The sequence below is a fragment of the Lissotriton helveticus genome, chromosome 11, assembly GCF_964261635.1.
Source record: "Lissotriton helveticus chromosome 11, aLisHel1.1, whole genome shotgun sequence".
NCBI classification, from domain to species: Eukaryota; Metazoa; Chordata; class Amphibia; order Caudata; family Salamandridae; genus Lissotriton; species Lissotriton helveticus.
In genome coordinates this window covers 1000790575-1000807333 of record NC_136072.1, presented here as the reverse complement: position 1 = coordinate 1000807333, position 16759 = coordinate 1000790575, and the positions used below count along the sequence as shown (strand labels likewise).

Genomic DNA, 16759 nt, shown 5'->3' with positions numbered 1-16759 from the left:
CCCCAGACCTAAGGAGGTCCTCCTGCCCGCCCCAAGACCCACAATGCTTCCCTCACCTCGTAGGCCGTGACGTCGGCCATGTTCCTCACCACAAATCCTGCCGTCGCACCACAGAAACTCCTGCCTGGACGCCCCGCACTGCTCCACCAACCAGTATGCCCGCCTCAAAACTCCGCCGCAGAAACCACCAAGAAACCCTCGCAAGGCCTACACTAACTGCACTCCCTTAATTAACTACCCCACCCGACTATGCCAGAATGCAGGAATAGGAAGTCGCCTTCCTCTCCTGCATTCTTATACCACTCCCCAAATCACACCCCTAACCCCAGCCTGGCCCTACCCGCGTGAACGACCCCAGGGTAAGACTAGACTGCGTCTTTCACTTCCTCCGGGGCCCTGCATTGCCTTGCTGTCCTATAGAGATTTGCAGATTTCTGTGGCCTTTAAACAGAACCAAAAACTTTGAGCACCATCCTCTACGTGGTTTGAAGTGCATTTGACATAATCGCTAGTTATAAATTTCCCTTATTCTAAGAAGCATTTTGTTAACAGCTGTCGCCTGCTTCCTCCCCAGTCCCCATTATAACAAAGAGTATGTCCACTTTTTCTGAATACAGGTATACTGCACTTACCCGACCATCTTTGTTTAGACTTGTGGACCACAATGGGCAGCCTAGTGTTAACTTAATATTTTATTAGTAATTATCGAACATATCTCATCTTCAGCCTAGGTTTGAAACCCTTCTGTCAGAGATCACCACCGTGAAGAATGAAGCCCGCTACGCAATAAACAACCTGGAGAAATGGATGCAACCTGAATACATGGAGAAAAGCATGGTAAGGATTTGAGCTTCTATCTGATGTTGCATGAGATGCTGGACCATGAATATGTGTGGCAGTGGAGCCGGTGGCAAGAATATTGTGTTCATTTCTGTCAACTGCACACCTCTAGTTTCAAAAGGGGTTTAACCTAGATCCAGGTGCCAAGAAGACTTTGACGGAAGACATAAAATGCTCAGCTGCCCATTCTATTTGTAGCTTTAATTTTCTTTGCTGATGTAAGCAGCAATCCACAGTTACATCTAGGTAAATTGGAGAGAAAGCCATATCTCGAGGGAATATGAGTGGGTAGGCAAAAGGACAATAGTTCCTTTTAGGGAAACAAAGATCTATTTATAAAAAATGGGGTGATTTTAATTTACTTTGAATGGTGAATTAATCATTCATAAATTATTTGGGACTTTATTGTGGATTTATTTATTTTGTGCTAAAATATCTGTACAGTGGATTTATTGACAACATTCATAAATATTATATGGCGATCAAGGATATCCTTGGCAAGGGGAGTTCAGTTATGAGCTATAACTTGTTACCCCTGTGTTACCACAAACATTTCCTGTAGCAAGCATAAATGCATGCAGTGTCAAATACCTTGCAAAACCCCTCTATCACGTGTCTTTACAGCCCACCCAGTTTAGAAGTAGTGGCCGCACAGGATGAAGCACAATGCAGGTTAAATGAATGGCAAAAGAACGACCCTCTGGGACTGTCTGGGGAGCTGCTGGATCCACTTTCAAAATGGGAGGGAAAAAAGAAAAGGAAGGAGACCTATAAAAAGAAATCAGATGGTAAGGTTAAGGTCTGGCCACCACTCAGACACCGAAGCACACTCAATTTCAGACAGATGTGTACTTGTGTGCTGGCAAAATGCTGTTATTGACAGAACAGTAGAGCCAATGGCACAAATGGGCTAAGCAATTGCCCCAGCAGTGTGCTGTCGTGGGAAGAAGAATGTGAATGACCTATAAATAGGAGAGGGCTGACCCAACAACCGTTAATGTATGGATCTGTACATAGAGTTTTAACGTTTGTTTTTTATTTGAAGGGCTTAGCACAGACCTACACCTGCCAGGCTTTCCCTAGATTGTCTAGCACGGATGCAAATCTTTTACCCCCAGGATGTATCAAAGGAAGTAACCGTAACCAACACCAACATCCTTGCTTAAAATACCAATCTGTGAGATTTCATGCAACAAAATGACTATCGATAGGCATTAACAAGCGTTCTGTCAATGCACCTTTAAAGGCCTACTGGCTTTTAACATATGATTTCCAGAAAAAATGAGTCGCCCTACTCTACTGTCTTTGTCAAAGTTTTTCATAGTAACCAGATCAGCCCTGTGGCATCTCGCATAATGTTCCCAAATGAACCACCATCATTAACATACCTAATATATTGAGCATATGTTTTCCCTCTAGAGAACTGTCTGGTAAAAAGCATATTTACATATATATGAATGAATGAATATTAAACTTATAAAGCTCTAAACTTTGCCCAATGGCATCAAGGCGCTGTTACGGAACTGAGAGTGTAGACAAAATGGCATGTTCAAACTGAGATCTGTGAAAAAAGCCAGGTCTTTAAGGCTTTACGGAAGAGAGGATGAGATACCCGACTAGAAAGCTCTTCCGGAAGGGAGTTCTATTATGTATATAATTACAGGAGGCAACACTATATACAACCCTTCTTAAGAAGATGTAACAAGAGTTAGACCAGTGCATATATATTCTACTGTAAGAATTTGATATTCAACCCCTCCTATGTGGGTTAACTAGGAATATCAAAGTGCAGATCGACTTCCCAGATGGTTTGCAATGGGGGTGGGGGGACCACTATCCTGATACAGTATTCTGTGAGAATCCCTGTAAATCAATACCTGTTACAGACTAACACAATCCACCCTTAAATGCCTATTGGCTTTAATATGATTCACATTATAAATAAGTAAGCCTTCTGCATTTGTCATATATTTTCATAATAAAAAGATTAGACATAAGGTCTTTGATGTAAATTTTTCCAGTGAACCAACCGGTGCTGAGCAGTTATCATTGGCTTTTTGGCATAACCAACTCAGGCCTACAGTATTCCGCCAAAGCTATCCGACATGGCAACTATCTGTATACAGTCAAAATTAAAATACATACAAAATTGACCTTGGCAAAACAATAAAAAATCTTTCTTTAAATGTAATAGCAAGGGTTTTTAAAGTGTGAATATTCTAACCCGAGTTTGTCACCATGGTAACCAGCACTAAAGACACTTGCCTATTATTGTAATCTGCGAGATTCCCTGTACAAAATACCTTTCTACAAACTTTAGCACTGTGTGATTACAATCTGTCTTGAAGGCCTACTGGCTGTGGCAGTTATAATTGTTTTGCAATAAATAGACCAGGCCTGCTGCCTTTCTCATAACCTTTCATAACAGATTAGGCCTACAACCTTGATCAATGGCTTGTCACCATAACAAACTCAGTCCTGCTATATTGATCATAAGCACTCGTATCTCAAGCAAAAAGTGCAATACTAGCTGCTTTTTTCAGTGGTTGTAACCAATGTTCCCTCTAATTATTTTCTTCTATGTGCAGCAATAAAGGTTGCCTGTGCACAGCAGTCAAGTCTGCGTGCGCCAAAGGCATGCAAAAACTCATTATGAAAGTGATCACAGTGCATGAGCTGCCAAAGTCCAGTAAGTTCTGCCACTTAGTTGCATGTAATAATCATTTTTACGTTAGATGTATTATACTCTAATATGATCATACCAGTTCTCCATGACATTTACTCTACCAACACCTGCATAAACAGGCACAGAAATGACTGAACTCAAATGTAGGTACCATTAAGTAAATTTACTTTGAATAGTGTGGGAAAGCATTAAACAAAACTCTCAAGTTTTCCCATGTAAGTCATGAGTAGCTGATCCAGACATGGTGTTTCTTGCCATTGCATAACATGTAATTTTTTCCTCCACATTATAACCACAAGATTACATGCGATAGAATGCAAAGTGAAAAAAAAGGATTGAATGAGCTTGCTATGCCTTACGTTGGACAGTACTAGATGAGCTAGCCATGCCCTGACATTGGACAGTAACAGTTATCTGCCTCTGGTGTCCAAACATAACTCTGGATCATGTGAGAAGTGCAGCTTCATGCAACCAAGAAAATGAAGGAATGGAAGGCAGAGCCTTTCGTGGCACGAGCTTAGGATAGCCACCAGTCATCCTGCTTTCTACCTAGAGCTTCCATCTCCTGAGGCTGACACTGCACAGTTTATTGTCTTCACCCGGGCTATACTGTCTCTTTTATCACCAAGCTTCCTCTTGTGCTCCTGAATGCCCCAAGATCCCTTGTTGCTTCCAACTAAGATTCCACTAGAGACTCTATCCCTGGCCCTGTTCTACCCTGCTCAGCCTCTTCTTGATGGTGCAATGCCACCTTCCTCTGCCAAATGAATTATTTTGGCAGGTGTATCAGGTTTGAAGGGATATTTGGCTTTTACTCAGATCACATTCAGATGGCCAATATCTTCAACCATGAGAATGTAAAGAAACAAGTAATCTCCCCCTTATTAGCACAAATGGTAGGGACAGGTTGAAGCTGCAGAAAGCAAGTGGCCTGGGCACTTTCCCTGAGGTAGATCTGGAGAGTCCATCAACACTTCCGAGAGAGGAGGTTGCCTCCTTCATGGCTGTGCTACCCAAGATTCATGACTGCCTTTGCCTGTAGATGAAAACCAAGCTAACCACATAGAGATTACATAGTCTGCCTCCTTTGCTTTGGATCCCTTGCTCTCTTTAAACAAGGCCGGCTCAGATGGTAAATCATCACGTCACCAAACACCTAGCAGAATCCTGACTCTTTCTTCTATACTCCCTGAGAGGGAGTCTAAGAGGATTGAGGTAATGGGGAAGAAGTTGTTCTTTTCAGGGTGCCTCGCCATTTCGCTCCGTGAAAGTGACTGGCCTGTTTCTTTCAGGATCTTTAGGAGATTGCACAGATATTTTTCCTGAATCTCCCTCATCACCTTTGGGACCATTTTGCGAAAGTGTTGCATGATGGTCAGGACACTGCCAAAGAGAATCTCTTCTGGTCTGGCCTATATACTGTAGAATCGTGTGGAGGTACATGGGTTTCTTTATTACCATGCATCACTATACCTGGATGATCTCAACTGGCTGTTTGATGATGACCAGTTGATTCTTATGAACATTCCCTTTGATGCTAATGTTTTTGGAAAGGTGGCCGACTTGCCCATGAAGCATTTTCGACAGGTTTGTGGCATGGACTGCTTATTGGCCTGGCTTCCCCTGTTCTTCGGTTCCACAGACAATTCTGTAAGTTCAGGGATTACTTCCAAGCTATACCCTTCTGGCAATGTCACCCATCACAACCTAAAGTCCACAATGCAGAGGACATGGTGGTTCCAATGGTCGCCAAGTAGAGCAGCAACCCTCCACCTCTCTAGAACTGCAAAACCACTTTAAGTTGCCTTCGAGGGAACACATGTGGCATGTAAGGGAATGCCATTTCACTTATATCATTAGCTGTCCATCATTATGCAACATTGGTTCCTCCAGAGTGTTGAGCACCGCACACCCTTCAAGGACATGTCCTCTCCCATTGTGCATTTCCTTTGTCCCCTCCTTTCCTTTCGTGTTTCCTTTGTCCCCTCAAAGGACAATGCTTTCACTCTCTCTATCACAATGTTTTTTCCTCTTTTGGCACTGTCAGCACTTCATAGAGGTGGGCGAACCATTGGAGGCCCGAACCAGATGCCTGACTCTGGCTCACTTAGAGGTCCTCTTGGAATCTTAAGACTAAAACAAGCTGTGCTTTCATGTGGTTTCTAACTGCCACCCACACTCTAAGCTCCTGCGCCAAGAATTGAAGACAAGCATTACCCCTTCATGTATAGCATGAGAGAGAATAAGATACCCATTTCGTGCCAGAACTGCACAATGTGAAAAAAACCTGTGACAAATCTTAGCTTCCCTACTTGACCAAATTGTGTGATCTTAGGCAAATATTTTGACGTGCGCCTCTTTTTTTTTCTCCAGTATTACATATAAGAGCATCTTGGAATAAGTAAGGTGAGGATGTGTGTTGTACAAAACATATTGTAGTATTCTTGTTTGCAGATATTTCCCTTTTAATACAAATTCCAATGTTGTACATATTTCCCTTTTAAATAGAATGTCTCTTCATAGCTGCTCATGCACATTGTGTTATGGATTCCATTTAGAATTGTTATGGTCTGAAATGGATTGGGGTGGAGAAAAAGGACTGGTAACTTGGAGAGTGGATGTACTGTGCTGCAGTTCAATAAACCTTGGATTATACTTGGAATTATCTTGGATTTTCAACATCTTTATTACAAAATTGGCGACGAGGGTGTCTAGTACCTACTACTACAGCAGCACAGGTGTGGTACACCTGATTTTGAAATGATTTTGGATTTTTACCTGATCTTAACCTAGTTTGGATTTTATAAACTTTTGAAGATTGGAGCCTGGTTCATTCCTACATAGAAGACGTTGCTATCGACTATCCTACTTAAGGACTGAAGGATTTAAAACTTTATTTTACTTGGAATACTATTTACACCTGCTCTCACTGGTGTACAATATTCTATTGGTAACACTTTTCATCTTGGAGACTGCACGGTTGAGGACGCTGTGTTTACCGAAAACTACGAAATTTATGAGTGTTTGCGCGAAAGTTTCACAATTTTAAACGAAATAAGCAAATGTTTACCTTTGAATGTGGTTTCAACGGGCAACACGTGAAGGACTGAGTCTTCCCGTGCAACAAATCTCCATGCGCCGCGTTGGAGCGTGCAGTTACCATGGTTTCCAAGTACGAGGCTGATGATGCAACACGCATGGAGCGTCACGTTGCGTAACGTGAAGGCGGCTATATTTGTTTACATCAGCACCGAGTTTTTGCTGGAAATTTCGAGCTAGTGCTAGACTTTTGCACTATAATCTACAACTGCTGTGTAGGACATTACAGCGCTGATGTACAGCTGGTGTACTCAAGGATTGAATTTGTGTTTATTTACTTTGCATTTTATTTTCTTTCAACGGTAATAATATCATATTGCTTCATTTTGTTCACTATTTAATTTTTAATATCATTTTCGCCATGCAGTTTGACCCTCCTTCGAAATTTTTACAATGTAAGGGTGATCCTCCCATCCCCTGGAACAGATGGAAGGAGGAGTTTTTAACTTATTTAAAGGCTATTGATGGGGAAAGGATGGGAAATGAAAGAAAAAAGAATATTTTTCTTCATTGTTTAGGATCCAAAGGGCAAGCTATTTTTAGAAATTTACCACCTGTTCCTGGTGACTCTGGTGTATTTGAAGCAATGCTTTGTGTAGAAACACGTTTCAAACCCACAACCAGTATTGCTCTGAATCGTTACAAGTTTTATACGAGGGCACAGAAAGAAAATGAATCTTTTGATGATTTTTTTAACGGGTTTGAGAACTTTGGTGGTTTCATGTAATTTTGGTGCAATGACAGACGAAATGATCAGAGATCAGATAATTGTCAATGTTAAATATAAGAAAACACAGGAACAATTGTGGATATTAGGTAATCCCACTTTATTAGAAAGCATTTCCACTGCCAAGGCTTTTGAACAATCTAACAAATGGATGAAAACTATTGAAGAAACGAGCACTAGGGGTAGCAAGAATGATAAACTAAGTGAAGAAGTATGTGCTATGAACAATGTTACAAAAGGTTTTCAAAACTATAGGAATATATCACGTAACCACATTGTATGTTTTAGATGTGGGAGTTACAATCATGTAGCTTCCTTCAAGTTTTGTCCTGCCTTGGGAAAAGAGTGCAACAAATGTGGTAGAGTTGGTCATTTTTCCAAGTCCTGTAGGGAAGACAAAAAGAAAATTGGGGACAAAAGTAATTATTTTAAAAAAGGGGAAGTCTCTAATGTGAGAGATGACAATGATTTGGGATCAAATTTGTCAAGATGTGAGCATGTCGTGTCTGATGAATCCCTTAAAGAAAGAGGAATGATTGTATCATTAGTGAGTTTAGGGTTGCTTGAAGATTATGTGTTGGACTCTCCTAAGTGTGTGGTTAAATGTATGGGTGTTGAACTAGAGCTAATGGCTGATTCTGGGTCTCCTTGGACAATCATAACGGAAGAATACTTTCATGAAATGTATGAATCTAAGATTGCTAAGAGTGATTTGTGCCCTCCTGATGTAATGGCAAAAGGTTTCAATGGTTCAAACATTGATTTCATTGGTTATATTGCTTCCACCATATATTTTAAGGATCAATCTGCGTACATCAAATTATATGTTGTAGTAAAGGGTGTGAATGTTCTGGGTTGGCGCGATCAATTCAAACTTAACATTCCGTTGAATCCACGCAGCAAAGATCCAGTCATGGTGTTAAAGGATAGAGATGAGTTAAATAAGAGTTATGTTTGTAGAAGAGAGTAATGCTTGGAAGTTACTTTCGTGTGAGTTTCCTGGAGTTTTTTCAGACAAGTTAGGTAAGCTAAGCGGGTTCACTCATGTCATCAAGCTCAAACAACGAGCTGAACCAGTTGTGCAAAAGCTTAGACCTGTACCACTCAATGTTAGAGAAGAGTTAAGTGATACTCTAAAAGATATGTTAAAACATGATGTCATAGAGGAGATGGAATCGTCAGAATGGGTTTTGCCAGTAGTTTTGGCACGCAAACTGATAAATCTCTGAGACTTTGCATAGATTTGAGAGCACTTAATGCTAATATAGTGGTAGATTGTCATCCTCTGCCGAACATCAATGAAGTAGTGAGCATGATTGGTGAGGCTGTAGTTTTTTCTACCTTAGATTTGAGATCTGCGTATCATCAGGTAGTGTTAGCAGAGGAATCACGTCATCTCACAGCATTTATTACACCTCAGGGATTATATCAATTCAAACGGATGCCATTTGGTTTAGCATCGGCAGCCTCAGTTTTTCAGAGATCGATGTATCATATTTTTAAATGTAAATGTAGTAGTAAATGTAGTATACTTGTAAAGCGCATAGCTGCCCCAGCAACGGGGCGTCCCGGCGCTGTATAACTCTGGGGAACCCGTCCTGGCTTTCCCTGTGGGATGGTCCCTGCTGGGAGTCCCCAAGGTGGAGCCAGGCATCCCCGGAATTGGTGGGGCCGTTGTGGAGATTAGGCAAGCTAATGCCCAGAGTTGCCGAGTGTGATCCCTGATTAGAGTAAGCACCGAAGCGAGAATTATCGAGTCCGCTGACCAAGGTCCACGACCCTGCCGCGTCGGGAATCGAACCCTGGTCCCGGGCCGACATCTGCTCTCGGGTCTGCCGCCTCTAACCAGTGAGCCACACTACTCCACATGACATGAGTGACTATGTGAAGTGTTTTCAGGATGACATTTTAGTATTTTCTAAGAGTGATGAAGTACATATGGAACACCTGAGTAATGTGTGTAAAATGTTAAGTAAGTTTGGTCTTACCATTAAGAGTAAAAAGTGCAAGTTATTTCAAAAGAAGATAGAATATTTAGGGCATACTATTTCTGGGAATGGTGTTGCTCCTAAGAAATCGTTAGTTGATGCAATCCTGAAAGCTCCTGCACCCGATTGCAAAGATAAATTGTTATAGTTTTTAGGACTCTGTGAATATTACAGTAAGTTTATAGTTAGTTTCGCAACTAAAGTGGAGCCGTTAAGAGAACTAACCAGGAAAGATGTTGAATTTTTGTGGGGAACTAAACAACAAAACAGGAATACTACACATATCTTGTGTTTGAATTTATTAACTATAAAGTTGCTCCCCTACAATACGAATATAAACCACTGACTTCTCTCTCAGTTCACTAATGGCATTGTTATCATGGCAGGGGGCATGACTGTTTCTAAGTTCATATTTAAAAACTGTCAGTTGTATTAAATGATTTTCATTGCAGTGAATTAGTTTGATTTACTAAAGGGAAATGCTTCTGTATGTTAAAGAAATATGCTTTCTGGAATTTTGGAGAGACTTTCTCATATTTTTGTGTAATGTTTGTTGCATAATTTAACATGTGATCCCAACGAAAATTGGAAGCATCCCTGGCGCTCCACTTTGTGTTGCTGGAGTAACCCAGACCAGCTAAAAGTCGATCACCAATTCATGAACGTCTTTTTTCAATAAAATAATCTTATTTTATTCATAAGTTCAGTTTTCATCAAAATAGTTCATTTTAAGGGTGAGCATTGTTCAATCAACAGCCATATTTTTGGGTCCAATGCATTTGGGGCTGAGTAGCTAGGAGCAAGGCAAAACGAATAATCTATTCAGTATCAAACCATTCCAAACATAATATAAATACAAGAAAAAGAATATCGGCGCGTTTCGTGTTTCAATTACAGTGAAAAGGTGATCATGAAGTTCACCCAGTGTGCGTGCTCTGGTGAACAAGCATTGAAACATAAAAATATATAAGCACTCACATGTTTGTTCACGGCGTGATTGTAGATTGTGTAAACAGCTGAAACATAATGCGATATATTGAGGCACTGTAACTCTGTCATACGTTCACAAAAAAGCACCCAGCTTACTCAACTCCGCTCTAGCGGTATAGTTAAAAAACTTACTTAAGAGACGCAAAGCGTCTTTTACGGTGCGTTCAAAGATAGATTTTCTTCTGATGCAAAGCAACCCAACCGGGCCACCAATGACCGCAGAAGTAAGAATCTTCGTGTCAAAATTTTGAGCATGGGATAGCGTGATTGGCTAGAGTTCCGATCACGTGATCGGGAGTCAGCCAATAGAAATCTAGAATGTGTGTTACTAAGAACTATAGGAGAGCGAAGTGTCAGTTCTTGGTGACAGTATATCGATAAAGTTATGTGATAGCAAAACACTGTGAATGTCACAAAACAATGCTTTGAAAGTGACGATTGTATGAAAAACAGGTGATTAACGAGAAATGTCATACATATAAGGGGGATTTTAACAGAAATGAGACAATGGTGGTTTGATGTAAAGACCAACCTTCTGTCCTCACAAAATAGAAGCAAGGCAATACTGTACCTAAAAAAAGGCCTCAATTTTTATAGTCTTACAGTTAACACATAAATTCCGTGTGGTCATTAAGACCATGTGGTTTACCAGAGTTCAACAAGTAAAAGACTTTCATGAATTTGTGATCGACTTTTAGCTGGTCTGGGTTACTCCAGCAACACAAAGTGGAGCGCCAGGGGATGCTTCCAATTTTCGTTGGGATCACATGTTAATTGTTTAAAGAGACGTCCATGACAAGAGACGCCACCCGGGCAGCACGCTCCATATTTGACTAATTGGTTGAACTTTCATAATTTATTTTACTAGGAAACTGGAGCTGTGCACTTCTCCTTCCTTCTGTTGCATAATTTACACACCAGACATTATGAGGACTAGGCTCGTACAAAGGCTGTTAGAACCAAGCAATAGACTTGCCTCAGGCCACCCTGTTAATTTGTAGACCCTCACACCTCTTATACTTCACAGTCAATATCTAGACAGCTATGTGTCTCCTTTGATCCAAATGTGACCATCACTCTGTGGTCTACAGAGAGGCCAAAGATTGCATGAGCATGCTTTCTGTACACATTAATGACCAATGAGAGGCACTAGGAGAAACTCACACTGCTTTCTGACACAATTTCAGAGCGCTAAATCTTGCCCCATCATGATCCCCATCCACGCCCTGAACTCACCCAAACACTTGGAGGAAATTCAGCTTCCATTATGTGCTGTACAGAGTTTATAAACTGAATGAAAAAATAAGTTACTGAAACACATCTGGCTTAATAAAATACTCCTCGGAAGCAGGGTTGGATACACCATTCAACAAAAAGTTTTTAAAAAAAGTGAAATTGCAACAGGGACTGAATTGCTGATCTGTATTACTTTTAGAGTTCTTGCATATATTCTTGACAAAAACTGCTTTTACCTGCAACATTAAAGGCAATAACATAGTAGTTGGTGTGAACCCTCTAATATTTTCACTGGAACTACCCCACATAAACCACTGGCCTCAGCCATTACATCACTGTAGGCTGCTTGAAGCCTGAGAGGCCAGTGTCATTCAAAGCGTGCTCTTATGCCCCCAAGCAACTGCTAATTGTCGAATTTTAACAGCCCCCCCCCACCCCCTCGCCGCCACCAGTCACACCGGACTGCTTTACTTCTCTCTACTAACACCCCAGGTCCGCGCGCCCTCCTCCCTTTAGCTCAAGGCCTATCACACAGTGCTCAGTTCCCGGCCTCCTACATCTAAATTATTTACATGAAACACCCCAGCAGCTGTCCCAAGCTAGTGTCTACAAAATACGCTCGTTCCTGCACAAAATGCCCCAAGTGCCCTCACACTTCTCTGAGACTTCTTACAGAGCTTGAGTGCCACCCTGCACTTTCAAATCGCTCATTTATATGAGCACTTGACAGACTCCCTTTGTGCAAGTTCAGGGATGCGCGCTCCCCAAGAGAACCTGGGCGCTTTTAAATGGAAAGGTGCGCGCACATAAAGGGAACGTGTTGTAACACAGCAGCCAAAGTCCCTCTCTTGGTAATGATTCTTAAAGCTCTTTTTCTGTTCATTACATACATCTGGTGAGAGCTGCACTGTCAAATCGGACATAAAAAAGGTATACAAAATTAGCTTCTAAAAAAGCCTTTGTCTAACCTGGATTAGTTGACTCCATGAATGAGAATTATTGAACAGCAGCTTACACCCCATATGGCCAGCCTTGTACTGCTCCCAACTGAGGAAGATCTATTTGTTTCCCAACTAACTCTAATAAACCTCTGATGCTCGAATTACCATTTTATGACCACCAAATTGGAATAGAGAACAGTTCACACAAATATTGCACGCAACACCATACACCTCGCTCAGATTGTCAGCTAACACAATGTATTGTGTATGCACGGGAAGAGTCCGCATAACAGTTACACAAAACATATAAAAATTGTTACAACAGTGTTCCTGCATATAAGGGTTTAAATTTACTGTATAGATGTCTTTTAGTACCTTTTTTAAATTTCTTTTCACAGTGTTTTATATAGAATTGCTCATAGACCCAGATTACTTCAGTGTCACAACAGAAAATGTTAATAGCTCAGTAGTATGGTTTACATAAACTGTGAAACTACACAATCCGAATTTCTCCTATCTCATTTTATGATAATCCTTTCTAGTGGTGAATAATAAAGGACCAAAGTTCTATGGACTACCTTTGCATCCTCACCAATATTCAAGAGAATGTAACTGGTTATAAGATTCTGTTCAAAACGAAAAGTAAAATTTTAAATAATGTCAGTACATGGAGCATATAATACTATTTAGCTAGTTTGCTATGGTAAAAGGAAAGTTACAGTAATACATTTACATGTGTGTTATTTAATCTACAGGTCATTCCAAAATGCTTGTTACAATCTTAGAATCTACTCATGAAATATTATTGATAGAAAAAGTTTGAAAATTTAGTCCGATTTGATGGTACTCTCTGCGTAACTCTTACTTCATTTCAGGAGCAACATTTATCTTTGTATTTGCCTTTATATGTTTCTTGGCATTAGTATTTTTTTAAAACAAAGACTTGGATTACATTTTTATTCATTTTTGTATCTTTAAGTTTAACTTTATTTTTATCAATCACTTTTCATTGAGCATGTTTTGCTTTATTATAGTTTAGCCTATTGTACTACTCTTTTGAATGTTATAGTGTGAGTAACTCAATGTTTTCTGTGTCCCTAATAGACTTCTCTTCTGGATATTTGTTTTGTGCAGTCTGAACCAGTTGGTGTTGTACTAATTATTAGTAGCTGGACTTTCCCTATTCAGCAGACTCTTGTCCCGTTGATTGGTGCTATTGCAGCAGGTAAGGCACCTGTGCATTGAGGGAAGTTCATATCAATTGAAATCACACCCATGCTTGTTAAGTGGACATGTTAGGTGGGCACTGCTTAGGGTATGGACTGTTTCCTTTAAAGCCGGTAACATGGACTGAGCTACTTCCACATTTAATTGAGCATTGAAATATAATGGTGGACTCTGATTCATATTGAGCTATTTTAGGATGATCTACTTTTCTACACTGTCAAATGGGTCCATAAAAACAGGCATCTTACATAGAAAATGTTTTAAATGCATGAAGTTTGAAAATAAACCTGCATATTTGTAACTGTAGATACACATTCTGTGCATACTCCTGTCATCTAGAGTTGGGCTCAGATGTGTACAACTCGTTTATGTTGATAGAAGTCTTTCGCGTCATGAGGTATAGTAACTTCTCCCTTATTTGGCAATGCGCCTGGACATTAACTCCATGGTTCGATTGTTTTCTTCTGCCGTGTGGGTTGGACGTGCTTTACCTGGGCTCTGAGTCCACACCGCATGGCAATCTTCATCGTGGCCTCTCGAGTTCTCTGTTCTTGGTAGCCCTCAAAAAATACTTTCGTTCACCTTTGCTTTTTCTCACCGTCATGGAAAATCTTTTCGATATTGTCCATAATACCATTCGAAGTACTTCTTGACAGAACCGCACAGACTCTGCAATCTTTGTTTGTCACTGTACCACAATGAGGCCTCCTGCTCCACTTGTGTCACGTTTCGATTAAAGAAGACAATTCGAAGTCATCGAAACAATTGACTTGCATGCCATGCCATGGTAAACAGCGTGATGAAGATACCCCAACATTTTTGAGGAAGAAGTCGAGGGTGAGTAACCAGAGGAAAACTTCGATGCCAGACAGCCAACCACTTCCAGCCCAGAACCCGATTCCCTGTTGGACTTCGAAAACTCAGAGCCGCAGCTGACCTAGACTCAACGTCCGACGTTCGCAGTGAGTACTGCACTACTCCAAGGCACTCTCTGCTCCTCCATGAGCTGGGCTTCGACCCCACCCCAACACACACCACCTACATTTAGGCCACCCCGGTCTTCCAGCCATGGCTGGCACCAACCTAAGGCTTTGGAGTGGATATGACACCGCGTCTGCCCCACAAAATGGCTGCTTGAAACGACGTGTGTGTGAATGTGTATACTTGTTCATTGCAGAAATCACGGGTTATATAGCTAACCTCGTTTATTGCACTGGGACAAGTTTCTACATATATTGCAAGAAAGAAGTAGCCTCCACCCACCATACATGTTTGTCAGTCTTGTATTATGTATTGCTGCCTGGCATCTCCACGAATAAATGGTTGGAGTTTTTGCACGCACTTCATTTAGGGGTTTGACTCTTTAATGAATTTACATTTGGAGCAGCTTGAGCACTATCCTAGACAAGGGCAACTGTAGTGCATACCGCTAAGAGCACTACGGACTACTCACCCATGCCGATAATGATTTTTAATTGCACATCGATAGCGAAAAAACCACACGAGTTTCCTGGCAATTTGGATATAGCGACACAATAAGGCACAGTACAGGGGATAGAAATAAGCTTACCTTTGGGAAATAAAGGATGCCATCACAGCCTGACCAACAATGGGTTCATCTTTTTGACACAGTTCAGCGCCGCGGGGCTTCTGCCTCAAAATGTTAAAGCTTTCTTTATTATTTCTTTTTTTCTGGTCACATAACACTAAGTCAGTCGGACCTGGTGTCCACAGGCAAAGCTGGTTACTACTCCATTGTGTCAATACCAGAACCAGCATTGTGGTAGTGTCAGAGTTGAAAAATTCTCTATTCTTATACATGGTCCTGATGAATTGCCACCAGACTTATTAGGGACAATCCAAGGCAAGAAACATGTTGAGTTTTCACACCACACATGCCCTTTAGGACCATTGCATCCAGGTAGGGCTTTCTGTTTTTAGTTAGGTTAATTCCCCCTGAAATAAAATTTAGACTATAGGGTAGCCCTAAAACTATTTTAACACCACCTTGCACTCACTGCACTACCTAGTCTGTGATGTATTCCTATAGGTTCTGAATCGATCCCCCTATTCCTGACCCTATTCTGGTTAAACAAACCAACAAGTTAACTAGCAGTCAGCCCATGAGGCAGAAAACCCCCATGATGCAGATACCGTTATCTGACGCAGTCACACTACGGCACAGGAACGTGTTATCTGATTAGGTCATAACGCTTGCGATCTAATTAGACAAGCGATATTCCTCCAGCCCCTGATAAGGCATACGGAGTTCTCATAACAAATCAAACCTATGACAACCTGGGCAAAACCCTGCGGCCATTGTTTTGATTTCACCGAGAACTTCAGCAAAAGAATGTGCTAACGAGCAAGTCGTATGACATCCTTATTGACGTATCTATGTCCATCCTTACGTCAATCTCGGCACCTTAAAGGTATAAATATTACCGATATTGCCCTATGCAAACACACGCGGTGGTGACGAGACGGAGCAGCCATACTTGCCGAAGCCCAGAGCAGAGCAGACCCCGCTGGCACAGCCCCGCCTTCCTGACGCGCTGAAAACGAGACGCGCTGCTTTCTCCTGCCGAGAGATCCAGCACCGGCGCTTCCGGGTAGCCCTCGCAGGCAGCCTGGAATATCGAGACCAGAGAGAGAGATACCATCCCTCATTCATCCTTAATTCCAGGTACAGAACTGAACAACCCCTCGCAGAGAATTCTTTAGTTATTCACTTGGCAAAAACAAACTTAACTTAAACTGTAACTTTCTATTCCCGCCCACGTATTAGGCTTAGGTCAGGTACACGGGTTAGGCGTATTTAGAAACACCAGTTGAGTACGTTTAGTCAAATGTATATGTGTATATAATATATTTTATTCATTTTAAAACATCTTATGGCTTAGAAACCATATCAATGTTTTTACAGTATTATTTTATACTTCTGCTATTAATGTATGCACTTTACTTAACTATAAGTATTGCAATAATATCGATCCATTTCTCTTGTATGAGAAAAGAGACTGAT

General features: G+C 41.1%; 1 protein-coding gene across 2 annotated transcripts in view; it reads left to right on the top strand.

The window, feature by feature from the left end:
• Positions 1–16759, top strand: part of LOC144792385 (aldehyde dehydrogenase family 3 member B1-like) — a 277000-nt gene that overhangs the window by 83228 nt on the left and 177013 nt on the right. For both annotated transcript variants that reach the window (XM_078667363.1, XM_078667364.1), the window contains exons 3-4: positions 727–837; positions 13612–13732. In XM_078667363.1, coding sequence (XP_078523489.1) covers positions 727–837; positions 13612–13732 — 232 coding nt within the window. The remainder of the gene's footprint in view (positions 1–726; positions 838–13611; positions 13733–16759) is intronic.